Source organism: Acanthochromis polyacanthus, chromosome 17 (assembly GCF_021347895.1).
Source record: "Acanthochromis polyacanthus isolate Apoly-LR-REF ecotype Palm Island chromosome 17, KAUST_Apoly_ChrSc, whole genome shotgun sequence".
Lineage (NCBI taxonomy): Eukaryota > Metazoa > Chordata > Actinopteri > Pomacentridae > Acanthochromis > Acanthochromis polyacanthus.
In genome coordinates this window covers 3,978,134-3,994,718 of record NC_067129.1, presented here as the reverse complement: position 1 = coordinate 3,994,718, position 16,585 = coordinate 3,978,134, and the positions used below count along the sequence as shown (strand labels likewise).

The 16,585-nt window shown below is 39.7% G+C and overlaps 1 protein-coding gene across 2 annotated transcripts in view; it reads left to right on the top strand.

Annotated features, from left to right (window-relative positions):
- jade2 (jade family PHD finger 2) overlaps positions 1-16,585 on the top strand; it is a 248,936-nt gene that overhangs the window by 193,305 nt on the left and 39,046 nt on the right. For both annotated transcript variants that reach the window (XM_051937430.1, XM_051937429.1), the window contains exon 11: positions 8,981-9,098. In XM_051937430.1, coding sequence (XP_051793390.1) covers positions 8,981-9,098 — 118 coding nt within the window. The remainder of the gene's footprint in view (positions 1-8,980; positions 9,099-16,585) is intronic.

Below are 16,585 nucleotides of genomic sequence, written 5' to 3'. Positions count from 1 at the left end.
ATCTGCGGAGTTTGGCGGCCAAATCAACACCTTAAGGCCTTCGTCATGCTCCCTAAACTATTCCTGAACAATGTTTGCAGTGTGGCAGAGAGCAGTATGCGGCTGAAAGAGACCATGAAGGCGTACATGTCTGCAGCAACGTTTAAGTAGGTTTCAGATTAACGTCCATGACTGCCAGGACACCTATCCAAAAGCATTAAACTGCCTCCACTGGCGTTACTCCTTCTTATAGTGGACCTGCTGCCGTTTATTCCTCAGGACACCTTTTTCAATTATCCCCTTGTACAGTTCTGATGCTCATGTGCGACTGTCTGCGGTTGACGTAGCTCAGCTTGGCCTCTCTCCGATGTGCAGCTACACAGCTTCATACGCATCCAGCTGTGATGCCCCGTCTTCCTATTAAAGCAGAGTTCAGGTTTTCAGCAGTTCTTTTGTGGGATCAGACCTTTGACCCTGCGCTCCTTCCACTTTTGGAAACTACTACCAATAAATACCATGAACACCCGACGAAACCTGCTGTTCTGGAGGTGCTCTGACCCAGTTGTCCAACAATTACAGTTTGGTTCGTGTCAAAGCCTGTCAGATTCTCACTCTGGCCATTTTCCCAGCTTGCAACACATCGACTTCAAGAACTGACTGTTCTCTGCTGCCGTGTTTATCCCACCTCATGACAGGTGCCGCTGTAACGAAATAATCAGTGTTATTCCCTGCAGCTGTCTGCGTTTTTAATGCTGTGGCTGATCGGTGTATAATTTCGCTTTTATTTATATTTTCGGGGTTGCCGTCTGCGACAGTGACGTTTATATTTCAAGTATAAAATAACCCGTTTTGTCTCAGCCACCACACTGCCACACATCTCTGAATTCTCCTCATCATCTCTTGAAAATAAAATGTTTGCGTTTCTGTTCTTTTTATCACCGCACAAACGCCTCCAAAGAGCTGCTGCCTCCTGAAAGACACCTGTTGATGAAATCAGTGGTTGATAGCAGGGAGAAAGACACATGGACGGACGGAGAACATGTGTGCACTAATTGTCAGGACAGGATGGCGAGAGCAGAGCGAGATGATAATCTGCACTAATGGAGAACGAGAGGATGAGGGAGGCTTCCAGTGTGAAGGTCACAGGGAGAGATATGGACGGTGGGGAATGAGAGGCGTTGGCTCGGCGCTGCACAGTTAACACACTTGTAATGCTGATTATCTGCAGCCTGTCGTGTCATGGATGGATGAGAAAGAAAGGAGGTGGGTTTAGTCGGCGAGGGATTACGGGAGGAGGGAGGATGGATGAACCGGCAGGAGGAGCAGGAGATGGATAGTTGGAAACGCATATTTCAGTGGAGTGGGTTAATTTTATCAGCTGTACATCACTCCTAGTTATGTAACACTGCACTGGCTGTTTTTATTTTATTACTCAACCAGTGCTTTAAATCACCTCTCTGGTGCACCTGCCAGAGAGCAAATGATCTGTCAAGTTTCATTTTCGCCGGCCAAATTAATGAACGTCTGCGAATGTCTCATGTCGACTTTTGTCATAACAAATGGTCAGGAGAGCCTCACCTGACTGGTCGAGGAAAGAAGAAAAAGACGTAGAAATTTTAATTTGATTTGCTGGAATGTGATCATTTTTCACTGCCTGACAGAAAAAAGTAGTATTGGTTAGTTAATTTCCTGGAGATTTTGTTGGGTCAATGAGAGATATTTTATACAATCATGACATTTTTACAGCAAAAATATCAAACAGATGTGTTTTCAAAATGCATAATACATATAGAAGAATTGGTCATTTGTCTATCTATCTATTGTATTAAACTTAAAGTAAATTTTTGTGGAAGACTAAATTGCATAAAATGTGAATAAATGCAGGGCCTAAGAGAAAAATCAGAATTCATGAGCACAATACTAAAGTAGGTTGAAATGAGACTAGACTAGTGAGAGGGAAGAAAGTAACACTGGAAATTATTCTGAGATAGCAAAGCAATATTATGCATAATAACTAAATATTGCACACAAAGTTGAAATATTGCACATTACACTGACACATTGTACATAATTTCATATCATTTTTACACATGTAATTATCCTTGAAGCTTCTATGAGGCAGCTAAAACGTTTTTATTCCGACAGGCTTTTAGCTGACCTGTAGCTGCTGTGTTTTATTTGTTCCTCTCTTTTTAACAGTTTATTACTGTTATTGTTTTTGTTTTTAATCCTTCTTTTATATTTGGTGTAAAGCACTTTGTGATTTTGTATCTGTGAAAGGTGCTTTATAAATACATTGTACTTACTTATTTGTTTAATTCATGCACATTAAAAAGCCAAAAGCATTCATGTAATCTAATGTGAAATTAAGGTTATAAAGTATATTTTAATTATGGAAATACTTTTGGACTATGGAATATCTTTATGATGTGGTTATTTTCCATTATTTTCCATTACTTTTTTCTCACCACGGCTTCTAAGATAGTACCTTTTTTGTTGTTTTTTTTGTTTCTTTTTACAGTCTATTATATGCAACTAAAATTAATAAAACTCAATGATTTCAACAAATCCTCTCACATTTTCGTCTTTGGATCAACATGTCTGGATGTCAAAAAGAGAAATGTAGTAAAATAGGATTAAAAGCTGAAATGAAGAGCGGTTCACTTCATCTCAACTAAAATTTAATTTATAATAATAATAAAAATTACTGTTAATGTGAAAAACAACTTTGTAAATATACACCATTTACCACTAAACATTGTGTAAAATACAGATAGTTTGACCAAGTCCAATAAATTATCTGATATTTGTGACTTTAATGTTGAAACAGACTCTGAATTTAAAAATGCGCAACAGTTTTGAAAAGAAAACCCACATAAATTAGTACACCAAAAAAAATTAAATACATTTGACAAGTCTGTATTTGTAGAAAAGTATGTTTTCAGATAAATTTGTTGGACAACTGCCTTTGACGTCTAATACTTCTCAAGACTTGAGCTGTTGAAAAATGTCTGTTTAAGCTCGAAAATTGATGAAAACTTTTGGGGATGTTGTTTTTTAACGATGCCAAACCTCAAAAATGTCGGATAAACAACACCCACAGGTTGTGGAAAGTCGGGAAAAAGTCAAGTAGGAAACTTATCGAACATAAGCATGGTGGGTTTTTATTCACATACTTTGAAATTTGCAAGTACATTTCCAGATTCGACATGTCAAATATTTTTCGTGCTCCAAAAAGACGAGCCCTGGGTTGGTTATATTATCAGAAAATGGAAAAAGTCTGCATTGCTGCTCAGTGCTTTGGACAGCTGACCTTGATATCCAGAGTTTTGGTGGAGAAAGAGAGAAGTAGTTGGTGAAATGTGGAGGTAAAGGAAAGGACAGACAGAGGAAGTAAACAAACCGCGAGGTGAGTTTGACGGAGTTGTTATTTTACTCTGAATTCCTCTCTTCTCTCGTCGCTCTTCCCCTTCGTTACCCCCCCATCCTGCTCTCCACTCCCCTGTCGTGTTTGCAGGCAGAGGTAGTTGTTTTTGAAAACGCTGCACACATACACACACGCACACGCAGACACACACAGTGTCCTAATCAAAGCCAGGCTCTGCACATTGTGTCCCAGTTGAGTAGCTATTTTTATCTGCAGCGCTCTAACACAGGGATGGAATGGGTCAGATAGGCCAGGCTGACGAATCCATCAAGACCAACAGATAAACAGTCGGCCTGCAGGACTGCCAGCGCGCACAAACACACACCTACACACACCCACGCTGTTGAAGTAAACAAATAAACCAGCGATCATATCACAAATGCAAACTCGCGCAGCTCTTCCTCCCGTTCCGCCTCCTTATCTCGCACTTTCTGACGACCACAGGTGGTTCCAAGTCTAGGATGTGGTTTTGTTTTCTTTACGTCTCATTGTTTGCTCTGGCTTTTTTAAATTCCTGAATACACACACAAACATCAGCGTGTCCCATTAGCTCCGTGACAAATCCTCGGCCTCGTACACACATGATGCACTCAGATGCAGTTAGAGGCACATGATTACTGATTCACCTGTTGAGGGAGAAATACAGTTGGCAGAGATCCAGTTTCTGGCTTGTTTGGGATTCAAGTGGTCTGGCTTGGACCCAATTAGTTTCTCTCCCTTCCTGCCTTGCTGTCCTGTTATCATGACTGTATATCTCCAACTTTCAGGGGTGCGATTACTCACTGAGAGTTACTGAGTGCTGTACATTACTTGCATAGAGTATTTATGATCATCTTAGGATGTATCGTCAGGTGTGGTAATATTTCCACACAGTCTAATGTTCAAGGTTCAGTGCCAGTTGTTAGACTTTAACAGTAGCCCCTGTTACGCCACTGCCATATTAGCAAAGCAATACAGTCACAGAAACACAATCATAGCAACCTGAAAGATGTCTTTTTGTGCAGTACTGCAGTTATAATGCCATGAATTAGAAAAAAAATCAGGGGAAAGTGTAAAAAAATCAACGTGCAGCATTTGACAGGTGTTACTAAAACTGGGTGGTAACTGTGATTTTGCATGCTGTTAATGTTTTACAACTTATATTTGGATTTTTTTCCATATTTGCCTCCTGTCCTGTGCTATGTAAACATTCCCTGCAGTCACATGTCTGTGAGTCACAGCTGAGTCAGTCATGGCATCATGTTTGTGGTGAGGAGTGTAGAGTTTTAGTGTTTTACAGAATCTTGTTTAAGAAAATAAGACGGATAAAGGTGATTTTTAATGAAACATTACAATTTGATGTTGTGTTTTTGGGATAAAACACAGCATCACACACGAGTACTTCAGTGTAAAAATCCAACAGTTGTTTGTGTTTTGAAATTTTTTGACACTGATGCATAGTATAATTTTCAAACCCGCTGTTGGTTTTTGGAGTTCAGAGAGTTTATTGACCAAACAGGAGTTGCAACAGTCATAGAGAACACACAGTTGGTACTCCTCCCATGTTGACACACTATATGAACTATTTCTGAGAGCAGAATCACTCCCACCTCTTCATCTGCTGTACAATATTTCCTGTTCTGCCCCCTTCACTCAAACCGTCTGCACATTGGAGAGCATCATCGTTCTGTAGATCAAAGTTCAGCCTTATTGAATCGTGCAGAAAGCGAACAAGGCACGCTCGTTTCATAGCTTGATGTATGTCTCCCTGCTTTGCTTTCTGGCATGAATCAGGACAAATTTTCGCTTCAGTGCACTCGGATCGTCTCTCTGGTCCCGGCTTTCTTTCCCACTAACCCTTTTTCCACTTTGTTCCTGAAGTTTTCCGTCCACACTCTGAGCTAACGTGGATCTGTGCTCTGTAATCATTTTATCTGTAGATAAAGTCAATTTGTTCACATGTAACCGCTACAGCAGCAAAGGGACCGCGCGTCAGCTCCTTATGCACTTCTTTATCTTTGAATGTTATTTACCCACGCTTCGGCAATGCCTGCCTCTTTTCCCACCTGTCTCTCTCAATTTATGTACGTCTCTCTGCCCGTTACAGTCTAATTCTCTGCCATTTCTCCTGCTTTCTTCTCCCTCTGTCTCCCTCCGTCTTTGCCAGTATAAAACAGTAACACATGCATTTGCAGCCACAGATTTTCTTTGAACATCCATATGTGCTTGACATAAACATGCACGCTCACACATTCATCTTCCAGCTCTATGTTCTCCGTCCAGACGCATATGCAGTTATATACTGCTTGCAGAGTCATATGATAGTAATTTGGCAGAATGCAGGGGCAGGAGGGCTCAGCTGGAGTTTGGGCTTGAGTGGAAGAAGAGTCTGGGATCCAGTTTATTGGCAGGAAACAGGACGTCGCCTCACGACTCGTACCTCTTACTGTCTCGTTATTGGATGCATACATCCAATAATACATACATCTTTCTTTTTAGCCTTAGGATGTTGGGAAATTTGCACTGTTTTCCAAAAGATGCAGTGCTGTGACTTGTTATCTGATACTTTTAGTGGCACTAAATTCCCCTTCGTTCACCTAAACAGAGTCATTTATGAGGAATTTTACTGGAGCTGCTTTATTTTTGGATCAGTGGCACACAGAGAAAAAAGTGCAACAAGCTGAAAAAGCCATACCTCTGACATATATTGCCTTATAAAGTTGTTTTGCCTCGCAATAATAGACGATTTACACTTGGCAAACAAGGGCCAATACCGTTAAATGGAGGTGTGTTTTTGTCCACCTGACAGGCCTATTTCTAGTACCCACTTTTACTTAGCCCTAATTTGGTGTCCACCCATTTCTGGTGAAATGCCAGGCTGTTTCGCTGCCAGATGTTCCACTTTTGCCACCAGTGTGTGTCTAGTTTTGTGTGTCTGCTAGAAACAGCCTCCTGGTGCTCAAGCCTGATGGGATGAAGTAGAGACTGAACCAAGTATTTATAAAGGTAGAGTCACGTGTATCATCCTACTGTTCATATCTTCTTCTGGGACTGTTTGATGATGGCGTCAGATCAGTGTTTCCCATTCACTGATTTATTTTTGGCTCCCACCACAACATCAACATTGGCCGCCACATACTGATTTTCTGTTTCTTTACTATTTAAAATGGGAAAAATCTCATTATATTGCAGAGCCGTGCCCCATTTTTCAGTTTCTTTGTTTTTCTCTGACAAACACGTTGACAATGGACCTGTCTGTGAACAACAGCCCCTCCTCTGTGTGCTCAGTCTGAATCAAAACATGTGCAGGATGAAGGTTTGTTGTTCGATCTCCTATGTAGAATGGAATTAAACGTGAGTTCATGAATGCTTGGTATCACGAAAACCTCTGCACAAATTTATCCAAAACTGATGGGTTCAAGTTAACCCAAAGTTAGTCTATCTGTCACTGTGGGAGACACAACTCTGCTATTAAGGTATTATAAGCATGTAAGGCAGGGGTGTCAAACTCATTTTAGTTCAGGGGAAACATTCAGCCCCATCTCATTTCCAGTGGGCCGGACCAGTAAAATCACAGCATGATAACCTAAAAATGACCACAACTCCAAATTTTTACTGTGTTTTTGTCCAAAAAGTTCATTCTGAAAATGTTCACATTCAGTCAACTATCTTTTCGTAAAACATCATGAACAACCTGAAATTTCTAAAGAAAAATAAGTTCAATTCCAACAACATTATGCCTCAGTTTATCATTTATACATTACAACTTCCACATCCCAGAGTATCAAGAAAGGTACTAAACTTTTAGTCACAGATATCTGGAACTGAATGATACAGCATTTTACTTTTTAAAACAGCAAACACTAGACAAAATATTACAAAAATGAGACACAAAAAATGAGACAAACGACATGAAACAAAACAAGAAAGAGACAAAAATTAGACAACAAAGTTACAAAGCGACAAAAAAATAGGCTAGTGAGACAAAAAACTCAAAATGACAAAAATGAGACAAAAAACACAAGCGAGACAAAAAGGGAATACAAAATGACAAAAACAAGAAACAAAACAACAAAAACGTGAGACAGATGACAAAAAAGCTACAAAAGCAAGACAAAATATTACAAAAATGAGACAAAAAATGACAAAAAATGAGACAAACGACATGAAACAAAATAAGAAAGAGACAAGAAATTAGACAACAAAGTTACAAAGCGACAAAGAAATAGACAAGTGAGACAAAAAACACAAAATGACAAAAAGGGAACACAAAACAACAAAACAAGAAACAAAACAACAAAACATGAGACAAATGACAAAAAAAAACGACAAAAGCAAAACAAAATATTACAAAAATGAGACCCAAAACAACAAAAAAAACAATGACCAATCTAGTATTTTACTTTAGGATCAAAACAACTTGTCATGGTCTAGAAATTATTTTAAATTTATAGATTTACAAATTTACAATCTACAGTTAATGTCTGTCATTTTTACACTTTACAAAGTCGTCCTGCGGGCCGGATTGGACCCTCTGGAGGGCCCATTTTGGCCCATGGGCCGCATGTTTGGCACCCCTGCTGTCAGGTTGTTGTTTTCCCTTTTCATATTTACTGCTTCTAACTGCAGCAGAAAGACCTCTGCCTTTACCTCAGCCTGACTCATAGCTGATAAAGAGCCTTTAATGTCTGGACCATTACTTTGGTAACACATCAAACACAATACGCGATATTTGTATAACTGTTACACTGAAAGTAACTTGATCTTCACTGAACAGCGGCTGCCGCTATGTGCTGTTAACTTGCTTCACACACACACAAAACTCCAACTGCCAGCTGTTGCACACTTTGAATTGTGGTCTACAGACTAATTATTTACCAGAGTTAAACCTTCAAGGAGGCAGACCATTAAATTAGCAAACAAAATCATTAATTGAGCAATTTAAAAAGCAAACTGCATGATAGATTTGTCTAATCAATCAACTGCTCAGCGGTTAAGGCTTTGGGCTTTGAGCTACTAATCAGGAAGTCAGTAGTTGAAGCTCGAGCTTCCTAGCAAGCTGGTATATGTGAAAGACTGCATTTCATCGTACTGTAAAACGCCGAGAAAGTTGAGTCTAATCTCCAGCTGATTCTGGCAAATTCACGCTTCACACTTCACTATTTCTAACAAACAGAACCACTGATGCACTGGATTTGGAGATGGAGAATTCATAACTGGACTGTAGCATCACTCTACATATAGATTCATATGTATGACCCCCCTCAGCATCACAGCAGCACGTCTGTCTCAGGTCAGAGCGTGAGAAGTTTAGTTGAACAGAAGATTAATGTGCCCGTCTTCCTTCATGTCATCTCAGACAAATAAAATGACAAAAATACTGTCATGGCTGAAAAGAGTGTGTTATTTGTTGGACACAAATGGACAAAATGCCTTCGTATCTCTGTTTTTGTATCCACACGGCTGCTGTTGTAAAGTCTGTGTCTGTTCCGTCGTCACTAAATCATGATGAGATGAGCCCGAGATGAAACATGCTGCCCGTGTCACACCTCTGGCTCGTTATTTCCACTCACCATGTTTTGTTTTGTGCTTCAGGTGCGTAACCTGTGCTACATGGTGACGCGGAGGGAGAAAATGAAACACACTCTGTGCGACCTCCAGGAGAAGATTTTCCACCTGCAGATACAACTACTGGAAGAGGACATGGCCGGAGGTAAGAGAGAGACGGCAAGAAAAACCACAACAAAAAAAACACAAGTGCGTGTCTGCAGCCATTTAATTCCACTCATCTAAACACACCAACTGATGTAGAAACCTGTTACCTTTCACCCACTCAGCCACCGTAGCCAAGGCCGCCAACACACACTCTGTCCACACAGAAAAAAAAAGGAAAAAGAAAAGGTAAAAAAAAAAATTTTGAAAGCTCAAGTGTATAACGGTTACATCCAAACCCTTGTTGGCTGAGTGTGGTGGGTGGACAGCTTTGGAAATGGCCTGTCATCTTTTTTTTTTTTTTTTTGCACAGTAGGCCACACTTGACACCTGCACAGCAAAGAACACTGGAATAATAGTTCAGCCAGATATTGTGACACACACCATCCACAGAAATGGAGCTAGATTTTCTGTCCACTCCACACAGACGACTGACCTCGATGTGTTTTGTGTAGCTGCTCCGTGATGGAGAGCAGGAAGGATGAAGACGGCTGTATTATTTGTCAGATATCGGCTCAGCGGACACACCGGGTTAAATGGAGGATACGTCTTGGTCTTCTTGTCACGTTTTTTAACGAGAAAAGCACTCAGGGAGCTACTCAGTCGTTGTGTGATTTCAAATGGATAAGTCCCGATAAGTGTGCAGCCGTCAATTTGTAAGAGGATCATGTGATCGTCAGCAGGCAGCTGATGTAGTGTTTACTTGTTGTCATGGTTGCAGTGACGCTGTCCCGCTATCTGGCAATGATACAGAAATCTTTAACAAATCCACGGATCCAGACTGTTTAATGATCACAGGTTTGTTCGTGACTACAGGTGTATTCAATCCAGTGGCATTGAGTTTCTACTGTGAAGCCTTATTTTCAATATATACTATTTCTAAAGCTTTTGTTTATGATTGATCATAAGAAGAAATATTTTACTTGAGGATGACACGATTTTCAGTCATTTATGGAAATAAATAATGATAAAATAATAATACAGAAATGTATGTTAGGCTATTGTAGGGCTGGGCGATAAATCGAATTCATTCGATTAATTCGCCTTTTTAAAACCTGACGATTTGAAAATTTGCCAAATCATAAAATCGAGGCAAGCTTAAATATATAAAAATACAGATTATTCTTCTGCCTTTCACGACTTGTGTACTGGCGTTTGCTTCCGCCTCTCATCTTCCCCCAAAACACTCACACCCTCGTCATGGCGGACAGAACAGCAGACGAAGAGTTTGTCGCAAGAAAAGGGCCTCATGTTACATCGATTATATGGAAGTGGTTCGGCTTTGACAAGACTGACACAGAGCAAACTACAGTCATGTGCAAGGTTTGCAAAAGTACTGTGAAAACGAAGAGTAGCAGCACAACTAACCTCTTTCAGCACCTCCGACAGAGGCATCCTAAAAAATGGGAAGAGTGCTGCAGCTACAGGAGTGCGGCATGGCTAGCACTAGCCATAGCAAACAGACCGCAAAGAAACAACAAAAATCGATTAAAATTGTAATCGTCCAAGATGACTAAAAAATCGAGATTTTATTTTTTGGCCATATCACCCAGCCCGAGGCTATTCTCTAAAATCGATGTGTTTTTACCCTCATCTGGGGGAAAAGAAAATCAGATCAGAGGATAGGTGAACATACAGAAATTAAAAGTTATTAATGTCGGTAAACTCTTGACCTTAATGTACAAACATGTTATGAAAAAAAAAAGTAGGCTCAAACCAAACAGTCAGGTCTTCTAGGCACAAAACAGTTAACAGTTCTTCCATATTACACAGTGTAGCGGCAGTAGAGACAAGAAGCCTTTTAAATGGGAAAAATATAATTACAATACTTGAACCGTTCTACATAGAAGAGATAAGGGACCCTAACTTGCAAAGACACATCACTGTGCAGAAGTTGCTAGATTTTCACCAGTAGGTTTTCTGTATCAGTTTGCTTCGTACAAAGTGCAATAAATAAATAAAACACCAGCATGTTTTAAGGTTTTTGGCAGGTGGCTTGTTCTCTGGTTCGTTTCATTTGCTTCAGTCGCTTCACGTAATCTCAGATTGACTCCGTGAAATTGAAATTAGGGCTCTGAGGGGAGCCACGTCGTCTGCAGCACGAGTCCCTGTTCCTCTCGTCGCCGAAGGTAGTTCTTGTTTGGGGTTGTCGTGCTGCAGAATGAATTTAAGGCTGATTAGACGGCTCCCTGGTGGCACGGTGTGATGGAGAAGAATCCAAACCGCCTGAAACGTTCGCACCGTGCTGCATGTCAGCGGCAGAAAGCGAGACCGAACAGCATTCTGAACTTGATCATTACAACACAGCTGAATTACACTAATATTTGTGTCAGTTTCAGTGATTTTATAGCCGCTGATGGTTGTTATGTGGACGATGTTTAAGTTTAGAAATAATGAACGCTCTGTATGCGCCTTTGTTGCTGAACCTTTTACTTTAAAGAGTCGTGACCCGCAGCTGCCGTGGCGATGGCAGTGGAAGCTTGTTGTCATGGTAATGCCAGTAATGTCTTGCTGGCAGCGGTAATGACGGTGAACTTCTGTCAGCCTGCTCCTGTCGTGGAGTGTGAAGTTAGTGTTCAATTTGCAGCGCTCTTCATTCCCGAGGAAGGCGACACACATCTACGCACTCAAGTAAATCGAATACGAGCACTTTCACTCTCTCTTCCCGACTCCCTCTGTGTTTCTAAGTAACACACTCCCAACGGCACACACACACACACATGCAGTGCAGAGCTGCTGACTCAGCAGATTGCTGCCATCAGGTACCAGGAGCTGAGCTGCTGGCACTAAACAGCCATATCTATTCACACTGCCACAGGAGTGAGATTAGAGAGGATAGCTGGTGTGTGTGCGACGGAGAGAGCGAGCAGCAGAGAGTGAAGGATGAGGTTGTCTGCTGTAATGATTTGTCGTGTCCCTCAACATCTTTCCCTCTTATCCCCCCCCCCCACTCTCCGCTTCTCTTTATCCTCTTCTTTAATCATTCTTCTCCTCCATCTGCTTCTTCCTCTCATTTGCAGTGTCCTCCAAGGCTCACATTTGCCTTGTCATTCCCGCTCACTTATCTTGTTTTGGTCGTCTCGTCCGACATCCCGTCCGTCAGTTGTCTGCGTTTGTTCTCCTTTCACGAAAAACTGATTCTACGATGCAGAGTGATGCTAAAGTGACATTAAGAATGACTAAAAGTGGCCCAGAGCTGCACAGTTAATTGAATATTAATCATGATTTGGCCTTTGCACAATTACATGAACATGACTGACTGCAATACTGACATTTAAATTCAATCAGCTCATGCAGCAACAACAACAACAGCTAAAAAATCCGTTTTGTTAAACACTTTTTTTGGTCAGTTTATTTTAAGTAACAGATGTTCACTGTTTTCTTAAATTACAGATGACTTGTATTCGCAGCATTTGAATTAGCAACAAAACTAATTATTTTACAGATATTTGTCAACAGTTTTAAGAAATTAAGTACTTTAGTACATTGTAATTGTTCTTTTATAGATTTCCTCTGTTTTGTTAAATTACAGATAACTAGTAAAATCACAGAAAAAATATATTAATTTACATATTAACCTTATAAAAACAGGTCAAATCTCTAAATTACTTCCGTATTAATACTTTATATTTTTACAAATGCTAGTTTTTACTTTAATCTTTTCAAAATTACAGTATTTTCACAGTATTTAAATCTTTTTTTAAACAGATGTTTGCTATACCTTTCATATGTTCTATCTTTTTATACAATTTTTGAATATTACAAGTTATAGTATTCTGCTTTACCTCTTTTCCCCCGTTTTTTTTTTTGTTTTGTTTTGTTTTACACATGTCCTGGCTGCCAGATTTTCAGTTTTGTTTATTTTTCTTTCTTTTACATCATAGAAAATGGCCCACACTTGCTTTCAGCTTGGTTAATTCTGACATTTCACCGCCTTATTTCAGCTTACCAGAGAAAGGTTTAGTCACAGAGCTGTCTGAGTTGCTCCAGTAGCTGAGTGGGATGACAATAATATGTACTAAACTTTATTTATAAAGCATTTTCTCTTAAAGTAACAAAGTGCTTACAGATATAATTAAAAGACTCACAACAAAATGAGTGAAAATATCCAAAGATCATAAAAGCAGCTGGAGAGCATCAAAACAGAGAACACAGAGCAGGAAACAGAAGGGAAACAAAAGGGACCATAACACAGAGACGCATTATCAAACATTCATTGAGGCCTTTCGTTTAAATAATGTTTTAAGGAAAGATTTAAAAGGCGCTGAAGATGTTGCCCGTCTGATCTCAATAGGCAAACTGTTCCACATGAACGACAAAGCTGTGTTTACCAACTGAAACCCTGAAAAAATCCGATCAGAGAGACACTCTGAGACAGAAGGAGTTAAAAGGTCCTAGATGTAATTTGAATCAAGGTAATTAATTAGATTTTTTTTTCAAATCAATGCTGACTTTTGCAGGTAGCCAGTGTAACTTGGAAATTACTGGAGACTTTTGGACGCTTCCCAGTACTAGTTAAGATCAGCAGTGTTGTATACCAGTTACAGTGGGTGAAGGGAGCTCTCAGTGGTGTCAGATTAAACAAGTTGCAGTTACTGGGGTGAAAAAAAAATGCATGTATAATGTTATGCAGATCAGTAGCAGACAGGAATGATCTGATTTGTGATTTGTTTTAGTTGAAAGAAGCAAGACGGGCAAACACTGTTCACATGTGCATCAAAAGGGAGATTGACATAAAAAATAAGTGAAAGATTAATCACATTTTGTTTAATATCTGCTTAATAAATTAAAGAAACTAGAGGTTTCTCTGCAAAGCCACCTAGTTCACATCGACTGTAGCCTTCATGTGAGGCATTTAGGAAACATTTAAATATGAAAGTGCAATGAAAAAAACTAGCAACTAACTAACAACCAAACACCATCAACCAACCAACTAACTACAACTAAATAATCACCAAGCAACCAAGGAACAATCAACCAAAGAACCAAACAACTCCCAAGCAACCAGCAACTATCCAACTAGCCAACTAATCACCAATTGACCACCAAATGACCAGCTAATCAACCAACTAACTAACCAACAACCAACCACCTAACTTGATGTTAGTTCGTGACTAAATAGTTTAACTGGAATAATAGAGATTTAATGATCTCGTTTATCCTTTTGCCCGAGTACGGCCAAACTTTTGATTTGTCTGGAAATATTCTATATAAACTGAGTTCAAATGTTTAGATTAGTCAAAATAGGGTAAAAAAAAATTAGCTGAAGGGAACATGTAGTGTGTCAGTTTTGACTTGAGCTCCAGCTGGCCATGTTGACTTTGATCCAAGCACATTTTCTCCTGCATAATTTTAGAACAGTCTCAATACAGAGTGGCTGCAGTGACTGAACAATTAGTTATGAACTGTTAAATTAATTGCCAGCTACTTTGACAATCAATTAGTCGGTTCAGTCACTTTTTAAGGAAAATTGCTACATTACAGAGAATTACAAAACCACAATGAGCCTTTGAAATACTGATATTACAAGTACATGGGTGACGTGAGCTGTAGCAACGCCTATTAATAAGCCTTGTATTACTATTGGAGCCTCAGCGATTAGTGTGTTAATTGATCTGTTAAAATGATTGTCAGTTATTTTGAAATTTGATTCATCAGTTAACTATTGTAATTTCAATTCTAATGTAAATTCTCTGATTCCAGTATCATAAATGCTATAATTTTCTGGTTTCTTTACTTGTCTGGGACAGCAGACTTCAACATCTTGAGGTTGTGGACAAAACAGGACATTTGTGGACTGTTTGTCACCTTTTATTAACAATTTATAGACCTCACAACTACCGATAGTTGTCTTGATTGATGGTTTGCTTCAGCCCTAGAACACAGTAAGTCTCTCAATACAGTGATGATGCTCACACTTGAATGCATTTTTGTGTTGCCGGTTATTTAATTTTTTGTTAAAATTGGTCTGACATCCACTGTGAGCAGCACAGAATGCTCTTACAACTGTAGAAATCGGTTTTCCAGAATCTCCCTCCCCTCACATCCCTACGGGTTTGTTTTCATGTGAAAAGCTCACATCTCTCCTCTAAGCCACCTAAAACAGAGCCGCTAACCTCTGTCCGCCTGTCTGTCTCTCGTAGCACTTCTTCCGTCATCCACGCTCCGTCTGCCAGTCCGCCTGTCTGTCCGTCATGTTTATCTGTCATGTCGGGGGTTGCTCGTGTCACAGACGGGCAGGCAGGCGGCTGGTCAATATCCCTGAAGTCCAGCATGCAGACAGAGAAGCTTCATGATGCTGAAAGCACAAAGTAGTAAAATGGATCTAGTGTCATTTTCTACCAAGTAATTTATTCAGCAGAAACTCAAAACCCAACAAGACCAACTGTGTCAAGGATGTTACATGAAATACCAACGATGAGCTAAAATGTTTTTCCCAAGAATTGTCTAAACATCCAAATATGTTTCCTTACAATCCCTTTCAAAATAATATCTCTATGGGGGTCCATAAAATTGTTGCTACAGCATGTTCTGGCTCCATAAGAGCCACTTATATTTCTTTTTGTGTGTTAAAATTTGTTCATAGGGACTTTTTTTGTTGTGTTGTGATGGTTTGACACTGTCCGGTTTATTTTGGTGTGACACCGGAAGTGATGCTGCTGACCATTTCCTTTCTAACGGCAACAGACAACGGCTAAGCTTCTTTTGTACCTGCCACACTGTGTTTTAAGCCGGCACAGCCTGTAAGTTACTGGAATGATATGTTTTGCAAGCGTAAGCTTAGTACTAACTGCTAGGAGTTGTATAAGATGTTTCATTCCAGTAAGTTATCCAAAATAATATATTTTACGAGACGTTAACATAGACGCTAATTAGCCGTTCGCTAGCGTTAGCCTGTTAGCCCGTTAGCCTTTTTTAGATGTACTCTGTTGTGTATAGTAGTCAGGAGGCATTATGATTTATTCTTTACGTATCAGCTTATACACAACATTCTGTTTCTTGTTTACAGTTTTACCACATTCACTTGTTCATCAAAAATCCATGCCATGCATCCAGCAAATAAATAGGCGACAAAAGGAACAACAGTGTGTTTTTTTTTCCTGAGGTGATGGTTATCTGCCTGCCTAGCAAAGTGCCAGGGCAGGACACAGCATGTAACTGTATTGATCAGTTAGATGCAGATCAATATTTTGACTTTTATTGCCTTTCAAAAGGACACATTATCCGCTCTGTGTTCTCACCACCAACATGACAACACAAGGTTAATATTTCAGCGTCGGGAATTTATTGAACCTGTGGTTAAACCTTCTCCAACCTTTCTAAAGCATTTACAACGATTGATTTGGTTCAGGTTTAATATCCAGTGGCAGTTAGGTATTTGACAGTCAAATGCTGATAAATACTGATTTAAAACGATCTCAGAACTCCTGCAAAGTTTCCTGGAAGTCTGTGTTGTTTACATATCAAGCACCATCTGTAAATCTTCTA